The sequence below is a fragment of the Myotis yumanensis genome, unplaced genomic scaffold (genome assembly GCF_028538775.1).
Source record: "Myotis yumanensis isolate MYYU_CA2020_CCGP unplaced genomic scaffold, mMyoYum1.0.hap1 SCAF_2, whole genome shotgun sequence".
In the NCBI taxonomy this organism is placed as follows: Eukaryota; Metazoa; Chordata; class Mammalia; order Chiroptera; family Vespertilionidae; genus Myotis; species Myotis yumanensis.
In genome coordinates this window covers 159,321,847-159,337,150 of record NW_027223753.1, presented here as the reverse complement: position 1 = coordinate 159,337,150, position 15,304 = coordinate 159,321,847, and the positions used below count along the sequence as shown (strand labels likewise).

Here is a 15,304-nt window from a genome sequence, read left to right as displayed (position 1 = left end):
CAGCTGGGATGAGGCTGGTTCAAGTACTGGCTTCTACCTTGTTGTCCCCTCCTTTCCATAAAAAGCCTTTCCAACCTCATGATGGACAGTGCAGAGAGCAGGGATGCCTTTTTTCTCTGAATCTTTCAAGACCCTCCTAGAGAGAAGCATCAGTTATGTGACCTGAGATATGACCACTCTCTGGGAATCAGTGATGATAAATGAAGGGTCAATGAATGCTAGATGACAAAGAGGCTTTTAGAAGATGATCTAAGTTAGTGTTTCCTAAACTTTGTCAAGATCAGTTGTCAGGTGTGTTGCAAATGTGTTGCTAGCTATGAAGTTTGCCATTAATTTGCTTAAAAATAAAATCATGACATTTGTTAAAACTCTTAATACTGTACATCACAAAGAGCTTTAACAGATGTAAATTTTAAAATATCGCCCTAGCTGGTTTGGCTCAGTGGCTAGAGCAGGGGTGGGCAAACTTTTTGACTTGAGGGCCACAATGGGTTCTTAAACTGGACCGGAGGGGCGGAACAAAAGCATGGATGGAGTGTTTGTGTGAACTAATATAAATTCAAAGTAAACATCATTACATAAAAGGGTACGGTCTTTTTTTTTTTTTAGTTTTATTCATTTCAAACGGGCCGGATCCGGCCCGTGGGCCATAGTTTGCCCACGGCTGGGCTAGAGCATCAGCCTGCGGACTGAAGGGTCCCAGGTTCCATTCCAGTCAAGGGCACATGCCCGGGTTGCGGGCTCGATCCCCAGTGTGGGGTGTGCAGGAGGCAGCTGATCAATGATTCTCATCATTGATGTTTCTAGCTCTCCCTTTCCCTTCATCTCTGAAATAAATAAAAATATATTTAAAAAAAATCAACCAGGTCCTGGCTGGTGAGGCTCAGTTGGTTGAAGCATTGTCTTGTGCACTGGAAGGTTGGGGGTTCAATTCCCAGTCAGGGCACATACCTAGGTTTCAGGTTTGATCTCCAGTTGGGGCGCATATAGCAGGCAGCTGGTTGATGTACTAGTATCTCTCTTACATGGATGTTTCTCTTTCTCCCTTCCTCCCTGTCTAGAATCAATAATAAATAAACAAACAAATAATTATCAACCAGGATGCTGGAGGAATCCCAGGATGTAATGCAGAATGTGACAAATGTATCTAACTGTACTAAAATGTATGAAATGACCTAACCCCATAACCTTCTAGGTAGGGGAAAAAGGAGCTACCTAAGTAACTTTGAAAAACATTGTTTTGACTGAAAACTAAGACTAAATACAAAAGGAACTATACACAAACACTGTATTCTAACTGGCAGATATTTTTTTTTTACATGAGCATGGGTTAACAATTCTAAAACTACTCTATACACGTATACCAGGGTTGAACAAATAAGTAAACAAGTGGTAGATAATGAGCCAGGTTTCTCACTGTCAGAGAAAGAAGTTCCAAAAGCAAGGGTGGAAAGCTAGAATAAACCCTGTGGTGCTGGATCAGGGCCAGAGAACAGTATATGAACTATTTTAGCTTCACATACTTATATATATTATGTATTTGTAAACATATAGAGAGATGACAGAAGATAGACTTATAGACAGATACAGACATAATTATGTGTATAGGACTTAGTATACATATATGTATTTTCCATTTCTGCCCACTGGGTCGGCTTGGACTCAGTGACACTTCTGTGGCAACAGGAACACTCAGTGCCCAGATCTTAGTTTCTAAATACCATTACCCAATAAAAGGAACTAGAGTTCCTTGGAGAAAAATGGCTGATTCTAGGCTCAGGCAGAGAAAATACAAGATGAATCTGGAACATCCTATAGGACCAGAAAGAAAAAAGTGTTCAAAAATCAAAAGGATGGGGGCATGTAAAGGGACACAGGAGATGAGTTGATAGAACCTACCCTGGAATAATTTGACCAACAAAATAAATAATGCAGTTATAGATTATAACTTAAGGTGTAACATATATGCATCCATACTGATATCTGGATGAATGAATAAATGGGGGAGAAGGGACAAATCTTCCTTAAATAGAAATCCCAGATACATGTAGATTCTCTTCCCTCCTGGATTCATTTCCACTTGAGGATGGGCTGGACTTAGTGACTTGGTGACTTTACAAGAAAGAAACAAACTGGCCAAAATCACCAGTCATAAATCATGTGGATAGCATGTACTGTCTAGTATGATGTGATGAGGACACTTTACCTCTGTGCTATTTATTCTTCCTCTAAACCCATAACCCTACTCTCATCATGAGAAAGCATCAAACAAACCCAAATTGAGAGACATTCTAGAAAATATCTGACCAGTGCTCTTCAAAACTATCAAGATCATGAAAATCAAAGCGTGTGACACTGTCACATATCAGAAGAGACTAAGGAACCCGACAACTAAATGCAACGTAGTGTCCTGGACTGAACCCTGGAACGGGAAATGGGCAACAGAATAACGGGAGAACCGAATAAAGTCTGTCTTTTAACTGACAGTAATGAACTGATGTTAATTTCTTAGTTTAACAGATGAACTGTGGTTATGTGAGATCTTGACACTGGGGAAACTGGGTGAGGGCTATACAGAACTCTACTACCTTTGCAACTTTTCTGTAAGTTAAAATTATTCCAAAATAAAAATATTTTTAAAACATGAGTACTTGGGTATTAACTGTATCTTGTTTTTATATTTTTATTGATTTCAGAGAGGAAGGAAGAGGTAGAGAGAGATAGAAACATCAATGATGAGAAAGGATCATTGATTAGCTGCCTCCTGCACGCCCCCTACTGGGGATCGAGTCCACAACCCAGGCATGTGCCCTTGACCGGAATCGAACTTGGGATCCTTCAGTCTGCAGGTTGACGCTCTATCCACTGAGCCAAACTGGCTAGGGCAACTGTATCTTGTTTTTACTTTATACATGTTTTATGAATATTTACTTGATAGTCAATATTAAAAACTTAGAATTTGATGTTCTCACTATAAAAATGTCACTCACTCACTTGCACTCCAATATGCTTTTGGAATGGGGGAGAAAAAGAAAGGAATGGGATAGGGAATGTGCCCAATTCACATTTGGTAGACCAAAGATGCACAGGTGAAGGTCATCTGACAAGTGTATCCTGGTGAAAATGAGATGAGAAAATTACATATTATAGCATGTATCTTGTCACACCTTGCTATTCTCAAGTGTGGCTGACATTACCTGGGAGCCTTTGAGAAAGGCAGAATCTCAGCTCCCACCCCAGACCTACAAAATTTTCAATAAGATATCCAAATGATTCATATGAACATTAAATTTTGAGAATCAAAATTATACTTGTATTCATTCAACAGTTGCTGAGTACTTCCTGTGTGCCAGACACATGGGAACCAATATCACATTCTCCAAAGTCTAAGGCAATGCTATTTAGCCTCAGCTGGGAGTGTCACAGCAATACAAATTCTCAGACCCTCACACCAAACCTTGAATCTTGTTTTTACAAGCCCTCCAAGTGATGCTTAGGCATACTAAAGTTTGGGAAGCACTGCTCTAGAAACCTGGATTTCAGACTCATCATATTGGAATCACCAGGATACCTTGAAAAAAAAATACACAGGGCCAACACAGAACAATGAAATCCCAATTTCTGGGAGCAGGGCCTGGACATTAATATTTTTTAAAAGATTATCTAAGGCAGGGGTGGGGAAAGTCAGGCCCTCGGGCCATGTAAGTCCTACGAATTCATTTGGTCTGGCCCTCCCAACCCATTAGGGGTGCGTTAATTAAATGCTTGACCAAATATAGCTGGCTAATTTTTAAGCTGAAAATTTTGTATGGCCATCGAATGATGTTATAAATATCCAAATGGCCCTTGACAGAAAAAAGGTTCCCCACCCCTGGGATTCTAACAAGCTGCCATATTTAAGAATCATTGCTATTCAATACAATCAGCTAGAGTCTCTGTTGAACGTAAGCTTCATGAATGCCAGAGTGCACCTACAGAGCTTAATACTATGTCTCCTCTATCTGGGCTCAAAATCCCTCTTTTCAACAGTTAATTTACAGACCCGTTCAGCTTTACTTCTAAGTTTGGTATATCAGCAGTAAATTTAGAATCCCTGTAGAATATGCCCAGCTTTCAGATTTTATAGCCTCTCCCTCCCCCTACTGCATCCCCTAAAGTCTGTAATACACTACTCAGTCCTTAATAACATGCAGTGTGAACAGGTCTATAGTTGCCTTGCCTTCTTCATCCCCTTGGAAAAGGCTTATTTCACATCCCTCCTCCACAGCAGCTGGCCACTCTCGTGCGGGGAACACAGTCACTGTCTGATCTCACAGTGAATGACCAGAGCTCACAGAGCTGATCCTACAGCAGGGATGTGAGACTGTTTGCCCAACCACCTGGTTCTCTTTTCCTAGTGTTCCAGGCCAGTGGCTGCTGCCATGACTTCCACTGGGAAAAGCTTGTTCCTGGGGCAAATGATATTCCTCATTTCGTGTCCCATGGAAAGCTTTTCTAATCTAAATACGCAGTACCCATAATAGTCCACAAATGCCTCTTTAATCCTTTCAGAATTGAAATAGGATATTGCTAGTCCTAAAATGTTTGCTATGATAGAAAAGCGCAAGACTAAGGAATGTTGAAAATTTGTTTTGTGAATCAGTCAACTATAAGTCTCAGGAGGAACAAAGCTACATGTAGGCCTATCCTGAGTATAGCATAGTTCATATACAAACACTGTCTCATCACTAATGTATTTTATGTCCGCAGTGTGGCTAAGTGGTTGAGTGTCAACCCGTGAACTAGGAGGTCTCGGTTTGATTCCCAGTCAGGCACATGCCTGGGTTGCAGGCATGCAGGAAGCAGCCGATCAATGACTCTCTCATCATTGATGTTTCTATCTCTTTCTTCCTCTCTGAAATAAATATATTTTTTAAAATGTTATTTTATAATTTTGATGAATTGTATGTCATTTGTTTATAGCTGCTCTAATTGACCTAGTAGAAAGAAGAATAATTAGGATAATTCTGTCATGTAAAGAAGTTAGAGCTCTTATTTCCACCCAGAGCTCATTTATATACTTTTTAAAAAAAAAAATTCTTTATCGCCTGACCGGTTTGGCTCAGTGGATAGAACATCAGCCTGCGAACTGAAGGGTCCCGGGTTCGATTCTGGTCAAGGGCTTGTACCTTGGTTGCGGGCACATCCCCAGTGGGGAGTGTGCAGGAGGCAGCTGAATCGATGTTTCTATCTCATCGATGTTTCTAACTCTCTATCTCTCTCCCTTCCTCTCTGTAAAAAATCAATAAAATATATTTTTAAAAAATTCTTTGTTTAAAGTATTACATAAGTCTCCTTTTCCCCCCATTGACTGCTCCCCGGTGCCCCCCCACCCCCCATATATACATTTTTTTTTATCCTCACCCAAGGATATGTTGTTTTTAAATTGATATTCAGAGAGAGAAAGGAGAGAGGGAGAGGGAGGGAGGGAGGGAGGGAGGGGGAGAGAGAGAGAGAGAGATTTGTTGCCTCTCATACTACTCACTCCGACTGGGGATTGAACCCACAACCTAGGTATGTACCCTGACCGGGACTCGAACCTACAACCTTTTGGCAAACGGAACAATGCTCCAGTCAACCGAGCCACCCAGCCTGGGCCACCCAGAGCTCTTTTAAAATAGAGAACCGTTGATTTAGTTTCCACATTAAAGACAAAGCTCGATTGCACTAAAGACCAACCACAACAAAACAAATGAACAAACCTGAAATACAGGATGTTCCCCCTCAAAATGTATATACACTTTGAATAATTATTAATTCCAATAGATTAATTCTGAAAAGAAAGAAACATCAATTGAGCTATTAGCTATTAAAGAGTGTATACATTTTTGGGGGACAGCGTGTATTAACTTGCTTTGAGCTTTTCAAAAATCAGACCGGAATGGCTTGATTTTCCGTCTGCAACTATTCTGACAAGGAATGGATTTTGTCTGGCTTTAAATCTGATTTGCTTGTTCTTGCACGTAGCATAGACTTCTGGGTCTGCCTGCCAGGCTACCATCACTCATAATCTATCTCTGCCTTGTTAATGAGGTCCACACTGACGTTCTAGGGCTCAGAACCTAAGTGATGGCACTGGCCCAGCTCACTGGCTCTGGGGTATTGTGGCTACTCATGCTCCCCCACAATGAGACCTTTTGTCTGCTACACCCCCAAAAGGATCTGGGAAACAGGCAAAGCAGTTTTGAGCAGGAAAACAATAACAATGATATTTCTGGAAGATAAATCTGAGTGCAGAATGCAGGACAGGTCTGGAGTAGAGGAAAAGGGGGGGAGCTTCGTGAACATAGAACCTCCCTTTAGGTGGTGTCATGTTGCAACACTGTATTCAAGGGGACTGTGTAAAGAAAATGGGTAGCTAAAGGACCATATGTGTAAAATACTGAGGGAAAACTGGCAAGACAGATCGACATAATGAGTTTTTGTGGGCTGCCCAGAACCCTAATCACCATTTGTAACAATAGTTCTATGGGAAAAATCTTTTAGAGTTGTAAAAAACCCCAGATTTTATAAATAAATCTTTGGCATCTATCCAGTTTTTAACTGGGGAGTGGGGACTCTATGGAAAAGTCTTGCAATTCCATCTATCTGATGGCCAAACTTCAGTGAGATGGGGCCACGCCTTGGTGATCATTTCCCCCCATCCACATTCCAGCCCACTCCCAACAGGGGTGATTTGAAACTCTCTTGCCTTAGCTGTTGACCTAAATTGGCTTTGTGACAGAAACAGATTCCTTATCTCGCCATCTGTTTTCTCAGGCTTCCCTGCAGGCTCAGGAGAACACTAGTCCTTCACTCTGAAATAGTGAACCCTTCCACCTGTGATCCTTCTTATTAAACTGACCTCACTACCTCTAGAGCAGCGGTTCCCAACCTGTGGGTCGCGATCCCTTTGGGGATCGAGCAACCCTTTCACAGGGGTCGCCTAAGACCATCGGAAAACACATATAATTACATACTGTTTTTGTGATTAATTATTATGCTTTAATTATGTTCAATTTGTAACAATGAAAATACATCCTGCATATCAGATATTTACATTACGATTCATAACAGCAGCAAAATCACAGTTATGAAGTAGCAATGAAAATAATTTTATGGTTGGGGGTCACCACAACATAAGGAACTGTATTAAAGGGTTGTGGGATTAGGAAGGTTGAGAACCACTACTCTAGATCCTTCCTTTCCACGGCCCTTTTAATGCAAAATGTTGTCTCCCCACTCTTAAAAAAAATAAACTTGAAATCATAAAAGTTAACACCTGCCCATTATAAAAAAATTTAGACGCTAAAAGATAAATAAATAAATAAAAGCACCCAGAATCACACTCTTCAGAATAACTTGGTGTATTTCTTCCTAGACTTTTCCCTATGCTTACACACAACATGTACATTTTAAAAATGTTTTTGCTTATTGATTTTAGTGAGAGGGAGGGAGGGAGGGAGGGAGGGAGAGAGAGAGAGAGAGAAACACTGATTTGTTGTTTCACTTATTTACGTATTCATTGGTTGATTCTTGTATGTGCCCTGACCAGGGATTGAATCCACAACCTTGGGCGTATTGGGATGGCATTCCAACCAACTGAGCTACCCAGCCAGGACTATATACATTTTTCATAATAACATAATACCATATCTTACTTATGTCACACTTTTCCTAGATATTAATTAAAAGTACTTTTGATAGCTGTATAATATTCAATCATTCCCTATAGCTGGATTTGTCTCACATTTTCACTATACAAATATGTTTCAGCAAACAGTTTTCTACATTAATCTCTGATGACGTTTCTGATTATTTTCTTATACTGAATCCTGGTAGTAGAGGGCTAAACGATATGAACCCTTTTAAGATTCTTAATGTTTATAATAAACTGATTTCCAGAAAGGCCGAATCAATTTACACTTCTATCAGTAGATGAGAATTCCTATTTCATCACACCGCAGTGGCACTGCGAGTGTACTAACTGGGACAAAACATTTATTTGCTCTCAACAGCTCCTATAAATAAAATACTAATCTGCTTCCTTTCATAGCTCAAATGATTAAGTGGCATGCATCCTACCTTAACCTCACCACTCACACATTTTACTACAACATTCCTTCCCCCACTCGTTACTAAAATTGTTCCAATAACATTAGTGATCTCCTTCTAATCATATTTTTTTTAGATTCATCATTACCTCATTTGATCCCACTCTTCCCATCTTTGTAGCCACTTGACTCTACTGACCTCATCCTTCTACCAGGACTCGGTCCCTCCTGACATCCTACACCATTTTCTCCCTTCATCTATGACCTCTATGATCTACCTTCTCTTTTTTCTTTTATTTCTTTTTTCTTTTTAATTAAATCTTTATTGTTCAGATTATTACATTTGTTCCTCTTTTCCCCCCATAACTCCCCTCCTCCCAGTTCCCACCCCACCCTCCGCCCTCACTGCCCACCCACTGTCCTCATCCATAGGTGCACGATTTTTGTCCAGTCTCTTCCCACACCCCCCCACACCCTTTTCCCCCCCAAGAATAGTCAGTCCATTCCCTTTCTATGTCCCTGATTCTATTATAATCACCAGTTCATTCTGTACATCAGATTATTTATTCACTTGATTTTTAGATTCACTTGTTGATAGATGCATATTTGTTGTTCATAATTTGTATCTTTACCTTTTTCTTCTTCTTCCTCTTCTTAAAGGATACCTTTCAGCATTTCATATAATACTGGTTTGGTGGTGATGAACTCCTTTAGCTTTTCCTTATCTGTGAAGCTCTTTATCTGACCTTCAATTCTGAATGATAGCTTTGCTGGATAAAGTAATCTTGGTTGTAGGTTCTTGGTATTCATCACTTTGAATATTTCTTGCCACTCCCTTCTGGCCTGCAAAGTTTCTGTTGAGAAATCAGCTGACAGTCATATGGGTATTTCCTTGTAGGTAAATGAGTTTCTTTCTCTTGCTGCTTTTAGGATTCTCCCTTTGTCTTTTGCTCTTGGCATTTTAATTATGATGTGTCTTGGTGTGGTCCTCTTTGGATTCCTTTTGTTTGGGGTTCTCTACGCTTCCTGGACCTGTAAGTCTATTTCTTTCACCAGGTAGGGGAAGTTTTCTGTCATTATTTCTTCAAATAGGTTTTCAATATCTTGCTCTCTCTCTTCTTCTGGCACCCCTATAATTCTGATGTTGGCACGCTTGAAGCTGTCCCAGAGGCTCCTTACACTATCTTCACACTTTTGGATTCTTTTTTCATTTTGCTTTTCCGGTTGGGTATTTTTTGCTTCTTCGCATTTCAAATCTTTGACTTGATTCTTGCGCTCCTCTGGTCTGCTGTTGGGTGTCTGTATAATATTCTTTATTTCAGTCAGTGTATGCTTAATTTCTAGTTGGTTCTTTATCACAACATCGAGGGTCTCATTAGATTTCTTGTAGATCTCATTGAGTTTATCGGCAGTTTCTAGAAAATTATTGAAAGACCTTAAAAGTGTGGTTTTGAGTTCCATGTCCTCCAATTCTGACATCTGTGTCCTGTTTCTTTGTCTCAGCATTTTTTATGCTTTCTTGGTGCACCTTTTAGTGGTCTTTGTGCACAGTCTTGTTGTAGTTAAGCCTTGATTGTTGTAGGTAATTACTACTTGACCTCCAGGCCAACTGGCTGTGCAAATCAGCCGTGTCTGCAGTGGGAGAACTGTCCTCTAGGGAGGTGCTAATCTAGCCTTTGCCTGAGGCAATCCGGCAAATGCCTCAGTGCAGGGCTTGGGTGGGGCGGGTCCCAGGGGATCAATAGGGGGGGCAGAGCGAGCAGTTATGGCTGCTCTTGGTCTGTCCCCAGGGGCTCTGCCTCTCAGAGTCCCAGCAACTGCTGCAAACCTCGGAGAGAAAGCTGCCTTCGAGTTCCAACCGATGCCAGACAGTCCCGCTTCTCCCGTTTGAGTCTGGGTCCCTAGAGACTCGCCCGGGTCTGGAGCTCAGAGTCTGAGACTCCCTCCCGATTGAAACAGACAACCGCGCCCTCAGCCGCCAGCCTGCTCGGCGCGCACCTCCGCACTGCGCCTCCTCTGAGTCTCGGTGTGCTTTCCTCTTTCCTCCTAGTTGTAGAACTTCCACTCAGCCAGCCTTCCTGTGGTTCTGGATGATGTCCGTTCCGTCTTTTAGTTGTATTTTTGAAGTAGTTGTTCGAGGCAGCAAACTCTGGCGTTAACCTATGCCACCATCTTGGTTTTTTTCCTGTGATCTACCTTCTTTAATGTCCTCTTTGCCACTTCCTATTATTTACACTATGTCAGGCCTCTAAGGTTCAGTTTTTGCCTCTGTTTCACACTCCTCTCAGGGAGGACTCCTCCATACTATTTTAATAATCAGCTCCACACTGATGGCTCCCATATATTTCCCTAACTGTACCCCTCCTTTGTCTTCAGGTCTTTGACTGAGAGGTCCCATGCTCAGTGCCACCCACGACTCAATAATACACCATCCTCTCTGCCAAATCAGGACCCTTTCCCAACTTTCTTATTTCTGACGGTGGGGTAACACTCCTTTAGTCCTCCATGTGAAAAATGTCAAGTCTTCAAGTATTTCCTGAAATCACTCTGTCTCAGTCATACTTATAATTTCTTCAAAACATATCCCAGATACACTGGTCTTGTGTCATTTCCATCATCACTTCATACATGGATTACTGCACTACCTTCATAGGCAGCAGCTATTAGTGTTGTATGTAGCAGCCATGTTAATTTTCGAAAAATGTTTTTTATGACTTCTGCTCAAAATCTTCAAAAGACCACACTTTATCTCCTATTACCTCCGGACTAAAATCCAACGTCATCCTTTCTCCTTACTGCCCTTTTGTCCCCTCACCCCCATCTCCAGACTCATTACACCCCTCCCTATCTTTACTTATGAAATCTCCCATCCTTTCCATTTCAATGAAGCCTTCAGTAATAATCATAACCTACACCGCTTTTCCTTTCTCTGAATTTTTAAAGCCAGTGGAATGCAGGCTCTTGGGAGAGGGCTGGCAGAAAAAAGCCCTGATTTAAGGTGTTTGCCAATTACCTTCACCATAGCAGACTTCAAGCTACCAATGTGACATCACTGATTGTGAAATTGGGAAGAGATGTGCACAAAGCCACTAGGAAATGGCTCCAGGGCACCACAGACTTGAAAACCTGTTCTGTAATCGAAAACTTTATGTCATGTATAATCTCTCCAGGTGTACTATGTAAGTACATTTGTTAATCACAATAAACTCCAGCCCTAGGCGTGGCAGTCCACTCATTTTAGAGCTTTCATAGCGTACAGGGCACAAAGTGTGTGCTTACTAAAAACCTGTTGGCAAGACCTGGAGGAGAGATATGCAAAGCCGAAGACGGGAGCTGGAAAAATGGGCATGTACTCATTTAGGGTTAGTTAGCAAGAACAAACAAAAAGAACAATAAATGTAGGAAATAAAATCAGAATGGGACCCAGAAGATATTGGTTATGTCCTACCTTTGTACTCATGTGACCCCTGGCAAGTCAATTTACTTCTCGGGCCTTAAGTTCCTTCATCTTTAAAGTTAGGGGACTGGACTACAGGACTTCTAACTTGATTGAAATGCTCTGTAAAGTGGGTTAAACTGACAAGGAGGCAGACGATGGTCCATTGCATTGGTATAAAAGTGATAATAAATTCATTTTAAAATCCACTAACAAGTCAAAGGCGTTTAGGACAGTAACTTTTCTAAGGTGTGAAGAAACATTCTTATAAGGCCCTTCCATTCCTCTGACCTAGTAATTATTCTGTAGAAAGATACAATGTCCTAAAAGTTATATCTATTTTATTCTACTTCTGGAAAAGAGACAGCAAGTTCTGAGATACTTCTGCAGCATGTTCCATGATACTTCCTAATGTCTCTCATCCAAAAAAAATATCTATTACCTTGTCTACTGTGAGCTGGACGCTGGTAAGTGCTGAAGATTTAGTAAAAATAAAACAGTCTTTACCATCATGAAACCCATACTAGTGTGGGTCAGTAGCTATTTAGTTCCAAATCATCTGTATCAATACTTTTAAAGAGTACAAATTGATCTGAATAATGGATGCAAGCTAAGGACTCTCCATAAATAGGTATGTAAACATAAACATTTGAATAAAATTATATTATATAATTCCAGAGGTTCTCAGGACCTCTCATCTGTGAAGTGGTCCAAGAATTGCAAGTTAACCCTGACCTATATCTTCAAAACAACAAATAAATTCAAGCTCATAAAAGCTCATATTCTGTTTGATAAGGGAGTACAGCAAAGATTTCCAACAGAAACAATTAAAAATAAAGGGCCATTGTTTAAAGTATTAAGCTTTGGCTAATTGAAATTTCACTCACCTAGAGTATCTTATTCCAAGTAATTTTCCAGATAAGTAAGGTATACAGTTGTCCCTTGGTATCTGAGGGGCATTGGTTCCAGGACCCCCTCAGATACCAAACTCCAAGGAGTTATATAAAACTAGAGGCCCGGTGCATGAGATTTGTGCACTTGGGGGTGGGGGTGGGGAGTGTTCCTCAGCCCAGCCTGCACCCTCTTGCAGTCCGGGAGCCCTAGGGGGATGTCTGACTGACAGCTTAGGCCCGCTCCCCACAGACATCAGTCAGACATCCTTAGTGCTGCCACGGAGGTGGGAGTGGCTCCCGCCACCACAGCTGCGCTCACCAGCCGTGAGCCTGGCTTCTGGCTGAGTGGCACTCCCCATGTGGGAGCGCACTGACAACCAGGGGGCAGCTCCTGCATTGAGCGTCTGCCCCCTGGTGGTCAGTGCATGTCATAGTGACCGGTCATTCAGCCATTAGGTCGATTTGCATATTAGCCTTTTATTATATAGGCTAGCATAGTATCTGCATATAACCTATGCACATCTTCCCAAATGCTTTATAGCTTCTAGAATATTTATAAAACCTATTGCAAGGTAAATGCTATGCAAATAGCTATTATACTGTATTGTTTAGGAAATAATGATAAGGAAAAAAGTGTATATGTTCAGTAGAGTTGCAACCATCATAGACCAAATTGCATAATTCATATCAGCAATAAGGTAACTTTTTTTTTTAAGTATTTTTGATTGGTGCTTGGTTGAATCCTTGGATAGGAGGACATGGTATACATTACTTGGTTCAGGATGCTTGTTACATAAGTCTTACTTGAAAACCCAATTGCATATGGATGTGTGCTTCCTTTTCTTAAGTAATTTTGCATTTCATGACTCATTGCACATCAAAGAGATCCAATTAACCATGACAAATACATACACACACATTGTGAATAGGCAGCTTGAACAAGGCAAAGAGCACAAGTTGGAATTAGAGAGCAGGCTCCTGTCCTGGCTCTAACATTGTGAAGTGAAGTGATCTTGGACAAGTCATTAGCCCTCTGACCTACGTTTCTTCATTTGTAAAATGTAGAGGGAATGATAAATCTCTCCTAAGAAGACTATGAAAAATCAGTCAAATAGAATAACGTATGTGAATATATTCAGCTATAAAATGGCCCCTAATAAGTACAAGTTCTACTGGTTCCCCAAGAAGGCAAATTAAGCTTTGAATCCAAATGCCCATTCTACAAATTTCTACTAGTAAAAAAATCTGCAGATCCTGCATTTACATAGCAGTAGAAGTTCAAAGCACTTAATTGTAGAATTGCTTTTTTAAAAACAATGCAGCCCTCATTTTAAGAAAACTGTGAGACCTTTACTCCGTTGCCTAATCAGACACTAAGTGGGTAGGAAACTCCAGACTACAGGTTTTCTCTGACAGCAAGGATCCACTCGGGATGGGGGGTGGGGGAGACTCAAGATTCAAGGAGAGTAACGGAGGGAAGGGAGAGGTTGAAGCATGGAATGAGTCAGTCAACCAGGGAGTTCTAGGGGTGGCGGGTGAATTGAGCTCCGCGGAGGCTGGTGACAGGAGGTGGCAAGACAGAGGGAACGGGGCTCATAAAGTTGGTTGGAGCTGTAGATGGAGAGCCAGGCTGTGAGCGTCCCACAGGCCAGCCCCCAGGGCCGGCTCAGCCTTGCTCGCTCAGCCCTGGCTTGCTCCCACTGTGACTACCGTGCGGGTAGAATTCCGAGCAACCGGAGGGGAGTGCGTGATGGCACCAAACCACCACCAGGCCTGGGACGGCTGCAGGATTCCTCCAACCCCAGGGGCCAAGCTGGCTTCCCGCCCTCCCTCAGCCCGTCCCGCGTCTCACCCGCCGCCAGGCGCAGGCCGCGGAGGCTCCCCATGGCCGCCTACTCCGCTGACCGGCACGGGGCCTCGGGGAAGGCGGAGGCGCTGGAGCACTCAATGTCACTGAGCGCCGCTACGAGGACGCAGGCGGCGACGGCGGGCGGGGCGTGTGCGACGTAAGGGCGGAGCGAGCGGGTCGTGCGTGACGCAGCAGGTCTATGGGCGGGGCTTACGGGCGGGACCTTGGTGACGCTCGGGACGTGGGTGACGTGTGGAATGTGTGAGTGGCGCGTCCGGCGGGTCCCACTTGGCGTAGCGTCCTCCACGCGTCCTTAAAATATTCTCGTAGAGCATGGGCATAACGGGACTTGGCAATATTATTCTTTGCATCTTAAGAAATTACTCTTTTAAAATAGAAGGAAAGTACTGTGCTCATTCATTGAGGAACTTTTGCGAACTGTAGACTCCCGACATCACGCTGCCTCGGTAAATCAGCATTTCAGTACATTTGAGTCAAGCCTTTACCAAAAACACGTAGCCGGGGCTCAGTGGCCCCCATACCCTGTTGGCTTTGGGAGTATCAGGCTAATTGAAAAATTAGCATGTTTATTTCCTACTTATTTACCTATTTTTATGAAATCAAACATTTACACACCTGACACCTGTCCAACCCTTATGCATTGTCAGAAATGTCTTTTCTTGACATTTCTTAGTGATCCCAATTCTTAACAATCAAAGGCCCCTCATCTCTAGGGACGGGAGACAGATATTGGAGTGGGAGGGTTAAGAAAAACCACTTCTACTCCAGGTTTCTTCCTCTAAGGATCTGGTTGGTGAGACTAGGAAATCGTTTCCCTTTTTATAAGAAGATGGGATTAGGGTAAAACAATCCCTTCAAATTCTGATATTCTTCAATCCATGCATAGGGGTCATTTCTAGGAGGACATGGCCAAGTTGCGATGAAAGTCAGCTGTCAAGGGGGCAGGAGTGAAAGGGACTGCGAAGTTGCGAAGTGAATGAGGACCAGGGAAAAGACAAGAGCTATTTTTCTCGCCGATTTCCCTCGAAATATT

At 42.2% G+C, this 15,304-nt stretch overlaps 1 protein-coding gene across 2 annotated transcripts in view; it reads right to left on the bottom strand.

Moving 5' to 3' along the window:
• FAM162A (family with sequence similarity 162 member A) overlaps positions 1 to 14,374 on the bottom strand; it is a 36,978-nt gene extending 22,604 nt beyond the window's left edge. The window contains exon 1 of one of the 2 annotated variants that reach the window (XM_070406313.1): positions 14,254 to 14,374. In XM_070406313.1, the coding sequence (XP_070262414.1) occupies positions 14,254 to 14,287 (34 nt within the window). In that variant the 5' untranslated portion in view covers positions 14,288 to 14,374. The remainder of the gene's footprint in view (positions 1 to 14,253) is intronic. The other variant, XM_070406312.1, reaches the window with a different exon arrangement.
• Between the last annotated feature and the right edge of the window lie 930 nt (positions 14,375 to 15,304).